This window comes from Macaca nemestrina, chromosome 2 (assembly GCF_043159975.1).
Source record: "Macaca nemestrina isolate mMacNem1 chromosome 2, mMacNem.hap1, whole genome shotgun sequence".
NCBI classification, from domain to species: domain Eukaryota; kingdom Metazoa; phylum Chordata; class Mammalia; order Primates; family Cercopithecidae; genus Macaca; species Macaca nemestrina.
This window is the reverse complement of record NC_092126.1, coordinates 101,253,874-101,270,935: the sequence shown is the minus strand read 5'-3', so window position 1 is coordinate 101,270,935 and position 17,062 is coordinate 101,253,874. Positions and strand designations below refer to the sequence as shown.

The 17,062-nt window shown below is 48.1% G+C and overlaps 1 protein-coding gene across 4 annotated transcripts in view; it reads right to left on the bottom strand.

The window, feature by feature from the left end:
* LOC105480195 (DLEC1 cilia and flagella associated protein) overlaps positions 1–17,062 on the bottom strand; it is a 68,285-nt gene that overhangs the window by 26,235 nt on the left and 24,988 nt on the right. For all 4 annotated transcript variants that reach the window (XR_011619960.1, XM_011738743.3, XM_011738744.3 and 1 more), the window contains 9 exons: positions 12,667–12,754; positions 11,657–11,830; positions 10,731–10,867; positions 8,764–8,856; positions 3,962–4,052; positions 3,091–3,253; positions 1,786–1,978; positions 862–920; positions 81–249 (listed from right to left, as the gene is read on the bottom strand). Coding sequence is in view for 3 of the 4 variants with exons in the window: in XM_011738743.3 (XP_011737045.2) it covers positions 81–249; positions 862–920; positions 1,786–1,978; positions 3,091–3,253; positions 3,962–4,052; positions 8,764–8,856; positions 10,731–10,867; positions 11,657–11,830; positions 12,667–12,754 (1,167 nt within the window). In the remaining variant the exon portion in view is untranslated. The remainder of the gene's footprint in view (positions 1–80; positions 250–861; positions 921–1,785; positions 1,979–3,090; positions 3,254–3,961; positions 4,053–8,763; positions 8,857–10,730; positions 10,868–11,656; positions 11,831–12,666; positions 12,755–17,062) is intronic.

Here is a 17,062-nt window from a genome sequence, read left to right as displayed (position 1 = left end):
TCCTGCTACATCTTCCCTACACTCGCACCCATGTCAGCACAGCCTCGGCCAGCCTAGGCAGGGGAGAGACAATGACCTACCTTAAAAGTCTTCTTCACATTTATGCCAATGTAGTTCTCCCCTGGGATGATGAGGGCATATGGCTGTAAAAGAACCTGGAAAGGTTCTACTGAGCCTTTCACCTCGATTTCCAGGACGATCACATCATCCACAGAGTAGGAGGAGTGCCCCAGGTTCTCCGCTTCTGAACTAAACACAAACCCATCGTGAGCTAGGAGCCAACACACCTGGAAGCACGTCCTAGCGTGTCCCTGCCTCTGTCCCACATGTTTGGCCTTGTGAAAAGAAAACACTCCCTAACCCACAGCTCCTGAGTCCCCTAAATCAGAGGCATTAGCCAGTGCCTGAAAGGTGATGAGCACCAATAGCTGTAACAGTGGGTTAGCCTAAGGACTGGGACAGGGGCACTGCCCTGCTGCCTCCAGGGACCACTCTGCAGCCTCCAGCCTGGGATCTCTGCACCGGGCTGGCTGGAGCCCCAGCCTGAAGGTTTACACTGTGGGGGCAAAGACTTCCCTCCACACTCACCACCCCCCAGTTTGGTTCCCCAAGAGCAGCAATGGGCCTGGGGCACAGCTCCAAAGTTCCTGGGGTGGCCTCATAGTGAGTTTAGCGAGCTTAGTGTGCTCAGCCCATTGCAGGGCTGGGTTGCAGGGCAAGGCAGAAAAATACTCCCACTCCCCAAAGCCTGCGGGGGCCAGGCTGCCCACTTCCCCTCACCTGATACCTTCCCCAGGAGAACCCCCAAGGTAGGGGAAGTCCCAGCTGAACACTTCTCATCCAGGGCCCAGTTTCTCTCACCTTACAGGCTCTGGGACTTCCTCTAGAACCATCTGGAGCACACTGTGAAAATCTCTCAGCTGCAAGGCAAACACAGTGCCCTGAAAACACTACCGCGTTCCAGCAGGTTGTCCTGGAGAAGGCTGGGGCATGGCAGGAATTCTTCCTCCCCTTAGCCTAGAAGGACCTTCTGAAAACCCAAGGATGCTTCCCTGCTGCCTCCTCCCCTCCTTAGGAAAGTGAAGTTGCTGCCATAACATGAGCCAGGACTCAGGGGTCTGTCTCAGCTGGGCCTGGGGCCAAGAAGGAAAGGAAAGTCCTTCCTGATGCTGACAAAGCCCCTCAACGTGTCTGAAGCACCACACCTTCCCAGGACAGACAACGAGGCAGCTGGATGCTGGGACTAGATCACTAGCATCCAGCTAGTGATCATTCATCACTGTGATGATCACTCATCACAGGCAGGATCACTCATCTCAGTCCCAAACCCACTAACAATGGCCCTGGAGCATCCTTTTCACGCCCAGCTTGAATTCCCCTCTAGCCTAACTGTGGCCCACAGGGCTTCACTCCACGTTGGGGCCAGCGCTGTGCTAACCTGGCCCTCAAGTCCCTGCACCTCACTCTGTCTAGGGGCTGCTGTGGTATGGATGGGGATGGTAATGTTTTTGCCATAGTAGACATGTGGGAGACACCCAGAGCTGAGGAAAGTGGCCCAGGGTCTTGCTGCAGACAGGGTGAGTCTGGGATCAGGACCAGACAAAATGAGCTGCTTCACCCCGCACACCAGGTGTGTACTCCAGCCCAACTCAGCCAAGTGCTGGCCTGGGCAGGATGGCACCTCAGTGGGCCCAGCTGTGGCTTCAGTGTGATTAAAGAACACAGGTTGGGGGTCTAAAGACACAATCCAACCACGTGTGGCTACTGAGATGACACCATTTGAACCTCATGAGGAGAAAAGCTCAGGATGAACTCGTGGTCTGTGTGGGGGCTGAGAACCCCCTTCCTGGGCATGATGGAGAAGGCGGTCTCCTTGTCGGGGTGGCACTTGATGCTGTCCATGCTGAAGAATTCTCCAGGCATGAGGGGCTGCAGGTTGGGCTTCATGATCTGCCAGTAGAAGGCCAGCTCCACGTGCCTGTGGGGGCAATGCATCCAAGGCCATGTCCCAGTTCTGCTGGGAACAGGTCCCTCCACCCCATGCCTCCCCGCCCTGCTCCAGGAGGGAGCAGCAAAGGACCTAGGAACAGGAAGAGACCAGGTCAGCCTTCACAGCCTTCCAACGGAGGAGCCTGGGTTGGGGGGACCCGGTTGAGGGGTAGCAGGTGGGTGAAGGAGTCTAAGACAGAGACTATGTAAGAGAGCCCCTCACTTTCCAGCCATGGCAGCTGGAGATTGGAACTACCATGACTCAGGGGACATGGTAAGTCAGGAATTCATGCTCCAGTCATTAAAGTGGAGGCGTCTATGCATCACCCCCCAATATCGGGAATATCTTCTGCAGTGTCTCTCACTACATGAGTTTCCAAGGTTTGCCACATCAACCCCATCCCTGCCCTCTGCCTTTCCTGCTGCGGGCTCCCAGGACACTGTGTCCAGAAAGATATGTGCCCACTGGCTGCCAATAGGAACAGTGGCAACTCCACAGCACGGGAGGGCCAGGACTTGCAGCTATCCTGACTGACAGAATCCTGTGTAATGCCTGGGGTCCCCAGGGCAGCCCTGGTTGGGAGGCTCCCTGAGATTTGTCCTGGTGTCATGGTGGTACTCAGAGGTGGGTCAAGAAATAAATGGCAAGGAGAATGAAACGCACAGACCACAGTCTGTCTGCCTCTGGGACTTGGATGGATTCCCCTACACGGCATGGTATGTCCTCTCTGGAAAGCTGTGGCTGGCTAGGGAGGGTCCAGGATGATTTGGGGCAGCACTGTCTAACCTAACTTCCTGAAGGGATGGAGATCTCATAGATCTGCACTGTCCAATTTGACAGCCACTAGCTACATGTGGCTCGTGCCACTGAGGAAGTGAGCTCTTAATTTAAGTTTAATTGATTTAAATGTAAGTAGCCAAGAGTAGCTACTGGTTTCCATGATAGACTGTGTCAATCTGGATCCCTCAATTGAATCTGGATATCCATTCTGTGCCCAGTCTTCCCCAGGCCCTTGGAAGGACCTCCTGTCTCACTGGGACTCAGGGCCAGGTAAGCAAGGAGAAGGGTTGGATATTGGGGCAGACACAGGGGTTACCCACGTAGCATTTCTAATAATCAGCTGCTTCCTAGCCGTGGACCGAAGGTTTTCAGGCTCAAATCGTATGAAGTGCTGGGCTGTTAAGTCTGTGAGCTCTCCAGGGTCTGGTTGGCTTTTTTCACCAGAAATATAGATCAGATCCAAAGCAATCAGCTGCCCAATTCCTGCCGAAGTAGGGTAACTGAAGTCAGTGAAGGCTCACTAGGGCTGAAATCTGGCCAAGACTGCTGCAGGACCCATGCCTCCATCCACATGCAGCTGGCCTTGACCATGATTCTTGCAAGCCCACACTGGAGGGAAAAGGAGGATATTCGCGCACAGGTTAACATTCTCACATCTTTGAAGACCAAAAGGAGGCGATTTTGAGAACCTAGCATATAGCAGGCACTCAATTAATGAGGAAGGGAGAGAAGAGAGAAAAGGAGGGAGGGGAGGAGTAAGGAAGGAGGGAGGAAGGGAGGGAGGAGGGACCAGGGGCATCTTGTTGCAATTCTTAGGAGCCTCTTCTAACCCTACAGAAATCTAGAGGTGGCTCTGGCTGTTTATGTGTGAGTCACTGGCAACTCCCCAAAGGAGATCAAAGTGACTTTCAAAATGAAACAATGAAAGATTTCACATCAGGTTTCCATCTGTCTCTTGCTAGAAGGCTCCTTGGACTGTCTTGCAGGCCACACTGGCTTGGGTCTCCAAAGTCAGACCAGAGCAAGGGGCCCAAAACTAGACGCTGGCACCTGGAGGCTGCAGCATTCTCAATGTGCGCTCCTGACACAGAGAGGGAACAGCTTGGCTGCTGCCAATGTTAGTGCGGTCAGTGGCCCCTGGAGCTGGGGCAGCCCCTCCAGCCCTGACCCTGGGAGTGCACTCAAGCCCACCTATGGTCACCAGCTCCTTTATCTGGCAGTTGTCGCACACGATGATGAAGGTCTGCTCTGCCTTTCCTAGGCTCTTAGGGCAAAACAAGACCTGGGGGAGAGAAGGGTTGTTCTGTTACCTCCCATTAAAGGGCTTCCACCCTCCCTGCCTCCCACCCTCCTCCTCTCAGACACACACCCCTTTCTGTGCTCTTCACTCTCTGCTCCCCTCCCTGCCGCCTCCCACTTTACTCCTAAGGCCAAGTGTTTGACCCTGGCTCCACCCCAGAGAAAAGCAGGAGCAAGCTGAAAGGATATGAAGATAAAGTTCACAGAGACCAAAATACAAATGGTCCTTAAATGAATGACAACACATATCCTCATTCATAATAAGAGAAATGTCAATGAAAACCATCCAGAAGAACGGGCTTTTTACCCCTCATTACTGGCAAAGAGCAGAAGGTGAGCTGTCATAAATGCAATGATTTGTTCTCTATTTTTTTCCCCAATTCCCCCAACCTCCAGCCCCAGTAACCACCATTCTACTCTCTGCTTTTATGAGTTCAATTATTTAAGGTCCAACATATAGGTGCAATCATGCAGTATTTGTCTTTCTGTGCTTGGCTTAACATAATATCCTCCAGACTTATCCATGTTGTCACAAACGACAGGATTTCCTTCTTTTGCAAGGCTGTTATTCCATTGTGTACATATACCTCATTTTCTTTATCCTCTATCAATAGACACTTTGGGTGATTCCATAGCTTGCCTATCGTGAATGATGCAATGAACATAGGAGTGTGGATATCTTTTAAATGGTATCTTTTGAGCCCAGGAGTTAGAGGCTGCAGTGAGCAATGATCACATCACTACACTCCAGCTAGATTTCATTTGTATATATACCCAGTAGTAGGACTGCTGAATCATATGGTAGTTCTATGTTTAATTTTTTGAAGGAACTCCATATTATTTTCCATAACGGCTGTACTAATTTACATTCCCATCAACATTGGGCAACGGTTCCCTTCTCTCCACATCCTCGCCATCACATGCCTTTCATCTTTCTGATAATAGCCATCTAACGGGTGTCAGGTGAGAGCTCACTGTGGTTTTAATTTGCATTTCCCTGATGATTAATTATGTTGAGAATGTTTTCATATACTCGTTGACCATTTATATGTCTTCTTTTGAGGAATGTCTATTTGGTCTTTCGCCCATTAGAAAAAGCAGGTTGTTTTCTTGCTATTGAATTAGGTTCCTTATACATTTTGGGAATTTACCCCTCCTCAGATGTGATAGTATTTTCTCCCATTTCACAGATTGTCTCTTCACTCTGTTGCTTGTTTCCTTTGCTGTGTAGAAGCTTTTTAGTTTGAGGTAATCCCATTTGTCTACTCATGTTTGTTTTTTTGTTTGTTTGTTTGTTTTGTTTTTTGAGACAGGGTCTCACTCTGTCACCCAGGCTGGAGTGCAGTGGTGTGATCGTTTCTCACTGCAGCCTCTAACACCTGAGCTCAAGCGATCCTCCCACTTCAGCTGCCCAAGTAGCTGAGACCACAGGGGCATGCCACCACATCTGGCTAGTATTTAAAATTTTTTTCTAGAGATGGGGTCTCCTTATGTTGCCTAGGCTGGTCTCAAACTCCTGGGCTCAAGCAATCCTCCCACCTCAACCTCCCAAAGTGTGAAGCCACCAAACCTGGCCCCTATTTTCACTTTTGTTGCCAGTGCTTTTGAAATCGTATACAAAAAAATCATTGCCCAGACCAATGTCATAGAGATTTCCCCTATTTTCTTCTAGTAGTTTTATATTTTCAAGTCTTACATTTAAACTTTAATCCATTGTATTAATAAGTAGATTTTTGTATACAGTGAGAGATATGGGTCAGTTTCATTCTGATACATGCAATGATATTTTGTCTTGATTTTCTTCAAAATCATCTAGAAGAGCAGGGTGGGGATTGGCTGAGGGAAATGGAGGGGTAGAGATGTAACAAGATTGGCCAAGAGTTGATAATTGCTGAAGATGAGTAATGAAAACATGGGTGATCATTGTTCTATTTTTGTGTATGTTTTAATATACAATGTCCATGAACAGTTTCTAAGTTTGATAATATACTGTATTGGCAAAGGTGTAAGGAAACAGACACCCTTACATATTGCAGTTGAAAGTATAACTTGGTACAATCTGCATGGTAAGGATTTTGGCAACATGCATTACAATTATGAGGCCACAAAGCCCTGGATCAGCAAATCTACTTTAAGGACTGTATCCTGTGGGTAGACTCATCCTTGGACAGAGTGATGTATGTATAATTTATACATAATTTGTAGCCAGAGATCAGAAAAAAATCTTTGTGTCCATCAGCAGGACACTGCTGAACTAAATTATGGTCCATTCACACAGTAGGATACTATGCAGTTACTAAAACATATGAGAATTATCTCTAAGATATAGAGTTAAGTGAAAACACAAGGCAAAGAACAGAGTACAGAGTGGGCAACTTTGTGTGTGAAGAAAAAAAAATGGGGAAAAAAACATGTACAGTTGCTTATTTAGGCATAGACTATCTCTGGAAGGGCATTCAGAAAACTGGCCAGGTGTGGCCTCTGCATGGCTGAGGAACTGGGGTGAAAGGGAGCATTTCACTGTTTACCTATGTGCATCTTTTGAATATTTTATTTTTATTTATTTATTTTTAGAGACAGGGTTTCACTCTGTTGCCCAGGCTGCAGTATAGTGGCTCAATCACAGTTCACTGTAACCTCAGACTCCTGGCCTCAAGTGATCCTCCTATGTTGACCTCCCAAAGTGCTGAGATTATAGGCATGAGCCACTACACCTGGCTCTTTTGAATTTATTTTTTACTTTAAAAATTGTCTATACAGACAGTATGTCACTATGTTGCCCAGGCTGGTCTTTAACTCCCAGACTCAAGCAGTTCTCTTGCTTTAGCCTCCCAAAGTGCTATGAGTACAGACCTGAGCCACTGCACCCAGCCTCTCTTTTGAATGTTTAATCATGCAAATATATTTCTTATTTGGAACTATGAATACATTTTGGAACAGACAAAACCCTAAACAATCAATAAACAAAATACTCAAGAAAGGCAAAGGGGAAAGCCTCTCCTGGCTCCCTCGCTGCTCCCCTAAGAGTCCTGCTGCTACCCTCTTCCTTTACTTGGAGATCCCAGGAGGACGGGATGAGGGGGATGTCCAGGGCAGAGCAGTTCCAATTCCTTAACGCTTTGATGAGCCTGTGACAAGGCCTGGACTACACCAAGAGAACAGGGAACCTGGCCTGTGTATGGGCCTTGTGGACCCAACCTGCCCCTCAGCAGTTGATGAGGCCTGACAAAGCCCCTGAACTGGCTCAGTCTCAATCCCAAGAACTAGGTTCTCATCAGGGATTAGATCAGCAGGGACCTGAATAAGAGAGCCACATCCTAGGGCTCCAGAACCCACTGGGCGCTTGAAACTGGAAAGCAGCTGATAAGAGGAAGCCCTTCCTGAGAGCGTGGCAGTCGAACTCCAACTTGGCCGCACACCAGCGTTCCCTGGGGGACTTCAGAAGTCCTGTACCCAGGCCACAGCCCAGTCTAGTGAACTCAGAACCTCAGGGGTGGGGCCTTGGTGTTGTTTCCAGGTCTCTCAGGTGATTGCAATGTGCAGTTGAGTTTAAGAGCTAATAAGGGCTGCTGGATCTCACTACCTGGTGATATGGCACAGGCCAAATCCACCCCCGAGAAGCCAGACAGTTTTTGCTCCTGAACGTCAGGTGCCTCCCTTAGCAGGCTAGTGTGAAAGGCCAAGCATGTCTGTGGCAGCCCCACACCCAGTCACATGCAGTGAAGCCAGACTCCTAGACCAGGAGTTGGGGAGAGTGGCAGTATGCCACAGCAGGGACAGGAAGCAGCACCATTTCTCATGGGCACCTCTAGGGACCAGCAAGCAGGTGTGACCAGCTGAGGGGGGGCGGCAAAAGGGGCCAGTTAGGAAAGGAGACGCCCATAGCCAGGGGCAGACCGCTGAGAGCTTCTGCAGAGGTTCAGGATGAGGCCTAAGGGAGGTGGGCCTTGCTGACCATACAAACTGGGGATGAAGCAGGAAAGTGAGACAAAAGTCATGATAACCACAATAAGCAGGTACCAGATGATAGAGGGACGTGGGGGATGGAAGGCCCAGTAGAGACTGAAGAACCAAGGGAAGATCTTGGAGGCAGCTTGGTCATTGGTGGAGGTGGCTCCCAGACTAAAGGTGTGGACTAGCAAGGCTCAAGTTTGTGATGCAATGCTAGGGCTATCTGCATTTGCTTTGTGAAAATGCTCATAAGACAGTCAAATGACATCTGACATCACCCTACAGAATGCAAGAATATGTGTCTCCCCAGAAGTCACTAAGGCTGGCATATGGGATGGGACTGGACACTTGAGTCATGAAAATGGAGACAAATGGCCAGGCGCGGTGGCTCAAGCCTGTAATCCCAGCACTTTGGGAGGCCGAGACGGGCGGATCACGAGGTCAGGAGATCGAGACCATCCTGGTTAACACGGTGAAACCCCGTCTCTACTAAAAAATACAAAAAACTAGCCGGGCGAGGTGGCGGGCGCCTGTAGTCCCAGCTACTCGGGAGGCTGAGGCAGGAGAATGGCGTGAACCCGGGAGGCGGAGCTTGCAGTGAGCTGAGATCCGGCCACTGCACTCCAGCCTGGGTGACAGAGCGAGACTCCGTCTCAAAAAAAAAAAAAAAAAAAAAAGAAAATGGAGACAAATGCAAGCATGCAAGCAGTTGAGAAAATATATGCCAATGTCTGATTACCTACCTCCACTAATACAGCATGTCCCGGGGCCAGCTCAAACACCGAAGGCAGGATTCCAAAAGGAGGTTGTTCAACAAAGCCAACAGTTGCAATGGCCTTAAAGAAAAGCAGATTACACAACCGTGTGGAAGAAATTGTAAAAGCCAGTATTCAGATTGCAAACTTCTCTCCTTCAAACGTCCATTTTGCAATGTGAAGGAACTTAAGGATCATCCAGTCACGTGGTAATGCAGAAACTGAGGCTTATTCATTCCTCAAGCATTTACTCAGCCATCACCAGGTACCAGGTGAGGTTCTGAAGGTTAAGGAGAGTAAGTCTTAGAACATCTGTGAAGAGCTGACCACTGGCAGGAGGTACAAGGAACACCATCACCAAGAGATTGGGACACAAAGTGACAGGCATGTGAGAAGGTCTTACTCAGGAGGTGAGCTGAGTGGGCGGGCCCTCCCCTGGGCTCCCAAAGCACATTGTCCTTTCCTTACAGTAACACCCTGTGTCATGGGTACTAGCATATGTGCCTCCAACCCTGACCCACCCCTGGCTACAAGCCCTTAAGTCATGAGAGATGCAGCCCCAGTGCCTATACAAGAAGCCACTTAGCATGCCAGGGACACAAACCCATGCTTACAAGACCCTGGTCAGTAACAGAAAAGGGTGAAATGTCTTTCTTGGAACATCTTGAAATGTCGTCCTCTGGATGTAGCCCTTGTTTTCTGGGTACAAATAAATATCTTTGTTATGAGAAAAATAATGGTGTGAGCATGCTGATGGATGGTGTCAGTGCTGGGATGCTCTTGGGACTGGTGGAGCAGGGCACTCAGGACAGGATACACAGGGCCTGCCCCCAGCCCTGGCCAACAGGCTCACCGTGAATCCCGGCCCTGGCCTGCATATCTTCCAGTTTTTCAAAGGACTGAAAATGTAGAACTTTATGTAAAATCTCCTTTTTTTTTTTTTGAGACAGAGTCTCACTCTGTCACCCAGGCTGGAATGTAGTGGTACGATCTTGGCTCACTGCAAACTCCACCTCCCGGGTTCCAGTGATTCTCCTTCCTCAGCCTCCTGAGTAGCTGGGACTACAGATGCATGCCACCGCACCCAGCTAATTTTTTATTTTTAGTAGAGACAGTGTTTCACCATACTGGTCACGTTGGTCTTGAACTCCTGACCTCAGGTGATCTGCCCAACTCGGCCTCCCAAAGTGCTGGGATTACAGGTGTGAGCCACTGAGCCCAGCCAAATCTCCTTATTTTTAAATGTTGGCTCAAAAAATATTAAGTGCTGTGCCAAATAAATACCAGCAGAATTTGGCCAAAGGGCAGCCAGTTTGTAACCTCTGAACTATTCAGTCATTTGCTACAATAAAGAAGGACTGAATGAGTGAATGCAGTCACATTTGAGCCAGGGCTTAAAGGATAAGAGAGGTGATACCGCTTGCCCAGCGTGGTACAGGTTTTTTTTTGTTTTTTTTTTTTGAGACAGAGTCTCACTTTGTTGCCCAGGCTGGAGTGCAGTGGCACGATCTCAGCTCACTGCAAGCTCCGCCTCCCGGGTTCACGCCATTCTCCTGCCTCAGCCTCCTGAATAGCTGGGACTACAGGCGCGTGCCACCCCACCCAGCTAATTTTTTGTATTTTTTTAGTAGAGACAGGGTTTCACCGTGTTACCTAGGATGGTCTCGATTCCCCGACCTCGTGATCCGCCCGCCTTGGCCTCGCAAAGTGCTTGGATTACAGGTGTGAGCCACTGCGCCCGGCTGTGGTACAGGTATTACTGACATAACCAGGACTGTAACACTGGTCCCCTTATACATCCATTCTCATTCAGGTTGTGGCAGTTGCATAGAGAGTTTACAACACTCTGTGTTCTGCGTGTTTCCAATCATAGGTATACTCTAGCAAGTTCCTCTGGGGGTTATTTCCTTTGATAGATTTGTAATTTTTCCAGTTAGCAACCTGTGATCACTCACCTTGAAACTTAGTGGTGGCCAGCTTGTTTTGGGAATAATGCAGAACCTGCCAACACTGAAACCCACATTTTTGCAGATGAATCTGGTCATCTTGACTCCCCCAATGAGGCAGTAACCACAGTCCAACACCGGTGACACTGTATCCACAGAAGAATATATGCAAGAGAAACAACAGGTCACTCTGAATGGGCCCTACTGTCATGGTTCTCCTGAGGTCCAGCCAGAGATCAGGACAGCTGGTCCCAGCCCAGCACCCTATGCAGAGAGGATGAGTGGGGACATGTCCTGACCCTGCACCCACTTGGGCTCTGCCCAGGCTGCTGCTAGCCACATGGCAATAGTGCCATGGGACTCTACTCACTCCTGGCTAGAGCAGCAGCAGTCAGTGCCCATTGTGGATTAATGCTCAGCCAGGGCCATCCAGCATGGCCCTTGAGGACTATGGCAGAAGTAAGGGGGATCACAGTCCCAAATTCCAGCCTATGCCCAGCTGGAGAAGCTTGTCACTGAGGGAGCCCAGCTGAAGCCAGCTTTGCTAAGGACGCCTACCCCTACAGCCACGAGGACAACACCTGTTAGGACTCCTCAGGGTGCACAGGCACCTATTCCTTGCTCATTGTGGCACAGGTCCTCTCAGGGGTATTCATAAGTCAGCAAAACCTATGGTGGGGTTAGCTGGACTGTTGGCCTCCTCCTCTGCTGTGAGTCAACCTCCACTGAGAAAACCCAAAAGCAAGCAGGATAATCATGGCTTGACACTGTGGATAGCTACAGAAGCTGCTAGCAGTTTCCTCTGTAGGACCCACGGACCCTGCCCAAGAGAATCAAGCTGCGTGCTGCTACAAAGGGAACGTGAGAGGCAGGCAGTCCTTATGGGGACTCTCCAACCTTAACTGAATCTGTGGGAAGATACGGTGCACACTCACATGTCAGCACGGGGGGTGGCCTCCGGGCCTGCAGGGGGATCAGAAGCGTGTGAGCTGACTGGGTCTCCACTAAAATAAAATCATCAAAATCCCCAAGGCAGTCAGGAAAAAACTGGACAATGTACTGGCAGGTCATTCCAGGAGCCACCATTCCACCTTTTCCTGGGAACATCCCTGTGCATGACAAAAGTGACAAGTGAGGATCCAGGCAGCAGCCAGCCACCAGGGCTTGAGCTCAGCTGGTACAGACCCCAGCCGCGACCAGGGCTGGCTCTGTAAGTGCCTTCTGGGCCAAAGCAGTGCTGACGGCAGGATAAGGGCACGCGACGGGAGCAGGCTGAAAGGGTGACAACTCCAGGTAAGCACGCCAGAGCCTGGGGGGAGATGACCCTATCCATCTGGAAAGGTCAGGTGGGGCCATGCCTGGCCCTATGGCTTAGAATTTCTATGGTGGGCAGCAGATAAACTTTTGAGATTTCTGAACAGGGGTGACATGATCAGAGTTGTTCTTGAGACAAACACTGTGACACTAAAGTAGGAAGGCTGACTGGGGGCTGCTGCCGGCACTTAAGTGAGGAGTGGAGAGGGCCTGATTGAGGAGAGTGGCAGCACAAGGAGTGGGGAGATGGCAGCACCAGTGCCTGTGTGGAGGCGGTCAGGAGAATGGAGCTGTCAAGGCTCTGAGGACGCATTGCTGGTGGAGCATGAGGGGCCCTCAGGGACTGCTGATGGGGGGAGTCTGGAGCTGGGCTCTGGACTCAGGGCGGGAGTCAGCAACTGGTGGCAAGCTCAGCAAGTGACTTTGAGGCAATCTACACTGCTACTGCTACTGCTACTACTACTACTACCACCACCACCACCACCACTACTACTATTACCACCACCACCACTACTACTATTACCTACACTACTACCATCATTACTACCACCACTACTACTACTACCACTACTACTAATACCACCACTACTACTACCACTACTATTACTGAACTTACTGATACTGAACTCACCCAGTCCTAGAGCAAAGTATGGCGTGGAAGGTGGGAGGACTCGCAGGTAGCGACTGGTCGTGGTGGTGTTCTGCAGCGCGATTACCATCTGTTGAAAGGTAAGATGATCTATTTTAGACACCAACACTTATGGACGAAATGATACAACATTCAGGATTTACTCTAATATGGAAAGGGGGAAGAAGTAGAAATGAAATAGGCTTGGCCACATGTTGGTAATGGTCGAAGCTGGCTGAGGGGTACATGGGGATTCATTACGCCATCCTATGTACTTTTGTTTGTTTTGGGAAGTTTCCATAGTAAAAAATAAAATACAGGCCAGGTGTGGTGGCTCACGCCTGTAATCCCAGCACTTTGGGAGGCTGGGGCAAGTGGATCACCTAAGGTCAGAAGTTTGAGACCTGCCTGGACAACGTGAAGAGGCTCTGTCTCCACAAAAAAAAAAAAAAAAAAAAATTAGTTTAAAATTTTAAAAATAAATAAATAAAATGCAAGGTAAAAATGAAGGCAGGAATAGATCTGACCTATTGTTTAAAATAAGAACTAATATTTATGAGCATCTGCTGTGTGCCTCCTGAACCTCACAACAACCAGGAAATGTGGGAACTGTTTCTATCTCACAGCTGAAGAAACTGGAGTTCAAAGAGGCACCAGTGAGGTTTGAGCCTAGGATATCTGGTTCCAAAGTTTTGCTCACCTCCCCTCTTACTTACTGTCTTCCTCACCACGTATCTCTTTGAACCATTCTTCCCATGGACACGAAAGGTGTTATGGCACCTCTATGTCAGGATGTAATTGGGCCTCTTATGTAACCCATTCACCCCTTTAAACCCCACTTTCGGCCGGGTGCAGTGGCTCAAGCCTGTAATCCCAGCACTTTGGGAGGCCGAGACGGGCGGATCACGAGGTCAGGAGATCGAGACCATCCTGGGTAACACAGTGAAACCCCGTCTCTACTAAAAATACAAAAACTTAGCCGGGCGAGGTGGCAGGCGCCTGTAGTCCCAGCTACTCGGGAGGCTGAGGCAGGAGAATGGCGTGAACCCGGGAGGCGGAGCTTGCAGTGAGCTGAGATCCGGCCACTGCACTCCAGCCTGGGTGACAGAGCGAGACTCCCTCTCAAAAAAAAAAATAAAATAAAATAAAATAAAAAATAAATAAACCCCACTTTCTTTTCTCCCACCCCAGATGGGGAGACCACCAAGGGCAAGGTCTAGACCTAACCCTCCAAAAGCACCCAACACAGTGTGTAGCACAGCAATACAGGTACGCTGTTGCGGGAAGTCAGGGACCCTGAACAGAGGCACCGGCTGAAGCCGCACCAGAAGAACATAAATTGTGAAGATTTCATGGACACTTATCACTTCCCCAATCAATACCCTTGTGTTTTCCTATGCCTATCTTTACTTAAATCTCTTAATCCCATCATCTTCTTTGTAAGCTGAGGAGGAGGAATGTCACCTCAGGACCCTGTGATTGTATCAACTGCACAAATTGTTTGTAGAGCATGTGTGTTTGAACAATATGAAATCTGGGCATCTTAAAAAAAGAACAGGATAACAGCGATGTTCAGGTAACAAGAGAGGTAACTTTGAACTGGCCACTGGTGAGCCAGATGGAACAGAGCTATATTTCTCCTCTTTCATAAGCAAATAGGAGAAATATCGCTGAATTCTTTTTCTGAGCAAGGAATATCCCTGAGAGAGAATGCGCCCTGAAGGTAGGCTTATAGAGGGCCCCTTTTAAGGCGTCCAGTCTTTTATGGTCGAAGCCGAAGGGATGAAATAAGCCCCGTCTCCTGTAGTGCTCCCAGGCTTATTAGGACGAGGAGAATTCCCACCTAATTCTGGTCAGACAGGTTATCTGCTCTCAAACCCTGTTTCCTGATAAGATGTTATCAACGACAATGCGTGCTGAAACTTCATTAGCAATTTTAATTTCACCTCATCTGGTGGTCCTGTGATCTCGCCCTGCCTCCACTTGCTTTGTGATATTTTATTACTTTGTGAAGTATGTGATCTCTGTGACCCACATCCTATTCATGCACTCCCTCCCCTTTTGAAAATCACTAATAAACCTTGCTGGGTTTACGGCTGGGGGAACATCACGGATCCTGCCAACATGTAATGTCTCCCCTGGACACCCAGCTTTAAATTTCTCTCTCTTGTGCTCTTTCCCTTTATTTCTCAACCCAGTCGAGACATTTAGGAAATAGAAAAGAACCCACGTTAAACATCGGGATTGGGTTCTCCCAATAGTACACATCTTTTGTTAATGTTTTGTGACATGTTACACTAGAAAACAATGTATAAATTATAACATGACAGAAGCCATGTTTCCATCACCCAGCTTAAGAAATAAAACATTACAGATAAAGTTGAAATCCTCTACCAGCGCCCCCCCACCAGATAAAAATCGACATAAATATGAAGTATGTCTTCATATTTTTATTTATAGGTTTGTATTCCTAAATCAGCATTTACATCCATTTTTGGCCAACACTACATATTACACCAATCCACCTGTGAAACAGCTGGTGGGAACTAGGGTGTGAGCACCATGGGATGGTATCGCCACAATTACCAAGGCTTTCACTAGTGGTCAGCTGAAATGAGGAGCAGGTGGAAGGCCAGGCAGTGAAACATGGTAGCTGTGGCGGCTGCAAGGTTTGGGACAGTGATCGTTATAAGGACTGTGGCACAGGCTGGCTTTCCTTAACAGCACTGGAAGCTTTGGAGGAAAAAAAATAATAGGCTTAGGAAAGCCAACTGCCAACTCAAGGCCTGCTGTGAAGACATTCCTTGCATTCCTGGGTTTCAAAGAATTGACTCCGTGTGTGTGTGTGTGTGTGTGTGTGTGTGTGTGTGTGTGTGTGTGTGTGTGTTGTTCCTTACTGTTTGGTTTGGTTTGCTGTTTCTTACCTAGTATTTCTGCACCTATGTTCTTAAGCAAGACTGTTATATGTTTTTATTTGGTGTCAAGGTAATTAGGCTTATTACATAATAACGATGGTACATTCTCTCTTTTTCTAGTCTCTGAAACAGTTTCATAAATAGAGAATAGCTTGAATGTTTCATAGTCTGTACCCGCAAAATGATCTGGGCCTGGTGTTTCTTTTTGTGGAAAGTTTTTTGTTTTTTTTAAGTTGTTTTCTTCTAAGTTGGATAGCCACATGGTTTAAAGAGTCAGAGTTCGACAAGGTTTTGAAAATAGAAATACCGCCCTCTTCCCCGGCCCCACCCTGCCATTTCCCACTCCCCAAAGATAAACACTTTTTCCTCCTTTAGCTGATTATTTTGGTATTTATTTCCATGTCTCCAAATAGTATACTAGTTTTGTTCAGTTTTAGGTATTAGTTATGGATGGAGGATATGGATAGTCTCTCTTCCGTCTCCCATATCTGACTCACCATATGACATGCCCTTCCTATTCCCCATCTTTCCAATCTAGTTATATCATACTACTGGTTAGATTAGTAATTCATGTTATATTCAAGTTACTAAGTAATGCTATTCACAGTTGAGCACGAGGTCATTCCTTTCCCTGCCTTGTACAATTTTTGGTTTTCCTGGAGTAAATAATCAACTAATTATTTTGTTTGCTTTGTACTTACCAATAATTCAATCCTTCTCCACCACCCGACGAATATCTCCCCCAAATATCCAGATGTATCAGGGACTCTTCCCAACGTCATCTTCATAAATCTACCTCTCATAGAGCCTTCTGGCCTCTTCTAATCTGGGCTAGTTGTCCACTACACCTACTGCTATCATATAGGATAACTTCTGTAGCAGTTTTAAGACACATCCATAAGTTCTTTGACACTGTTCTCATGAGAGATGAAGTCTAGGCTGGACACTGGCTCACACCTGTAATCCTAGTACTTCAGGAGGCTGAGGCAGGTGGATTGCTTGAGCTCAGGAGTTTGAGACCACCTGGGCAACACAGCAAAAACTCTTCTGTACAAAATATACAAAAATTAGCCAGGTGTGGTGGCATGCACCTGTAGCCCCAGCTTCTCGGGAGGCTGAGTTGGGAGGAGTTGCTTGAGCCCAGGAGGCAGAGGTTGCAGTGAGCCAAGATCATGCCACTGCACTCCAGCCTGGGCAACAGCCAGACCTTATTTCAAAAAAAAAAAAAAGGTTTAAAAAAAAAGAGATGAAGTCTACATATCTTCCCTTGAATCTGGACCAACCTTACTGATTTGTTTGTAATCTACGGCATGCAAAGAATGTAGTGCTGTGCAACTTACAAAATTAGGTCATAAAATGTGATGCAATCTCCTTCTTGCTTGCTAGGATACTCACTTAGAAGTGCAGATCCTTGGCCAGGTACAATGGCTCACACCTGTAATCCCAGGACTTTGGGAGCCCGAGGCAGGTGAATCATCTGAAGT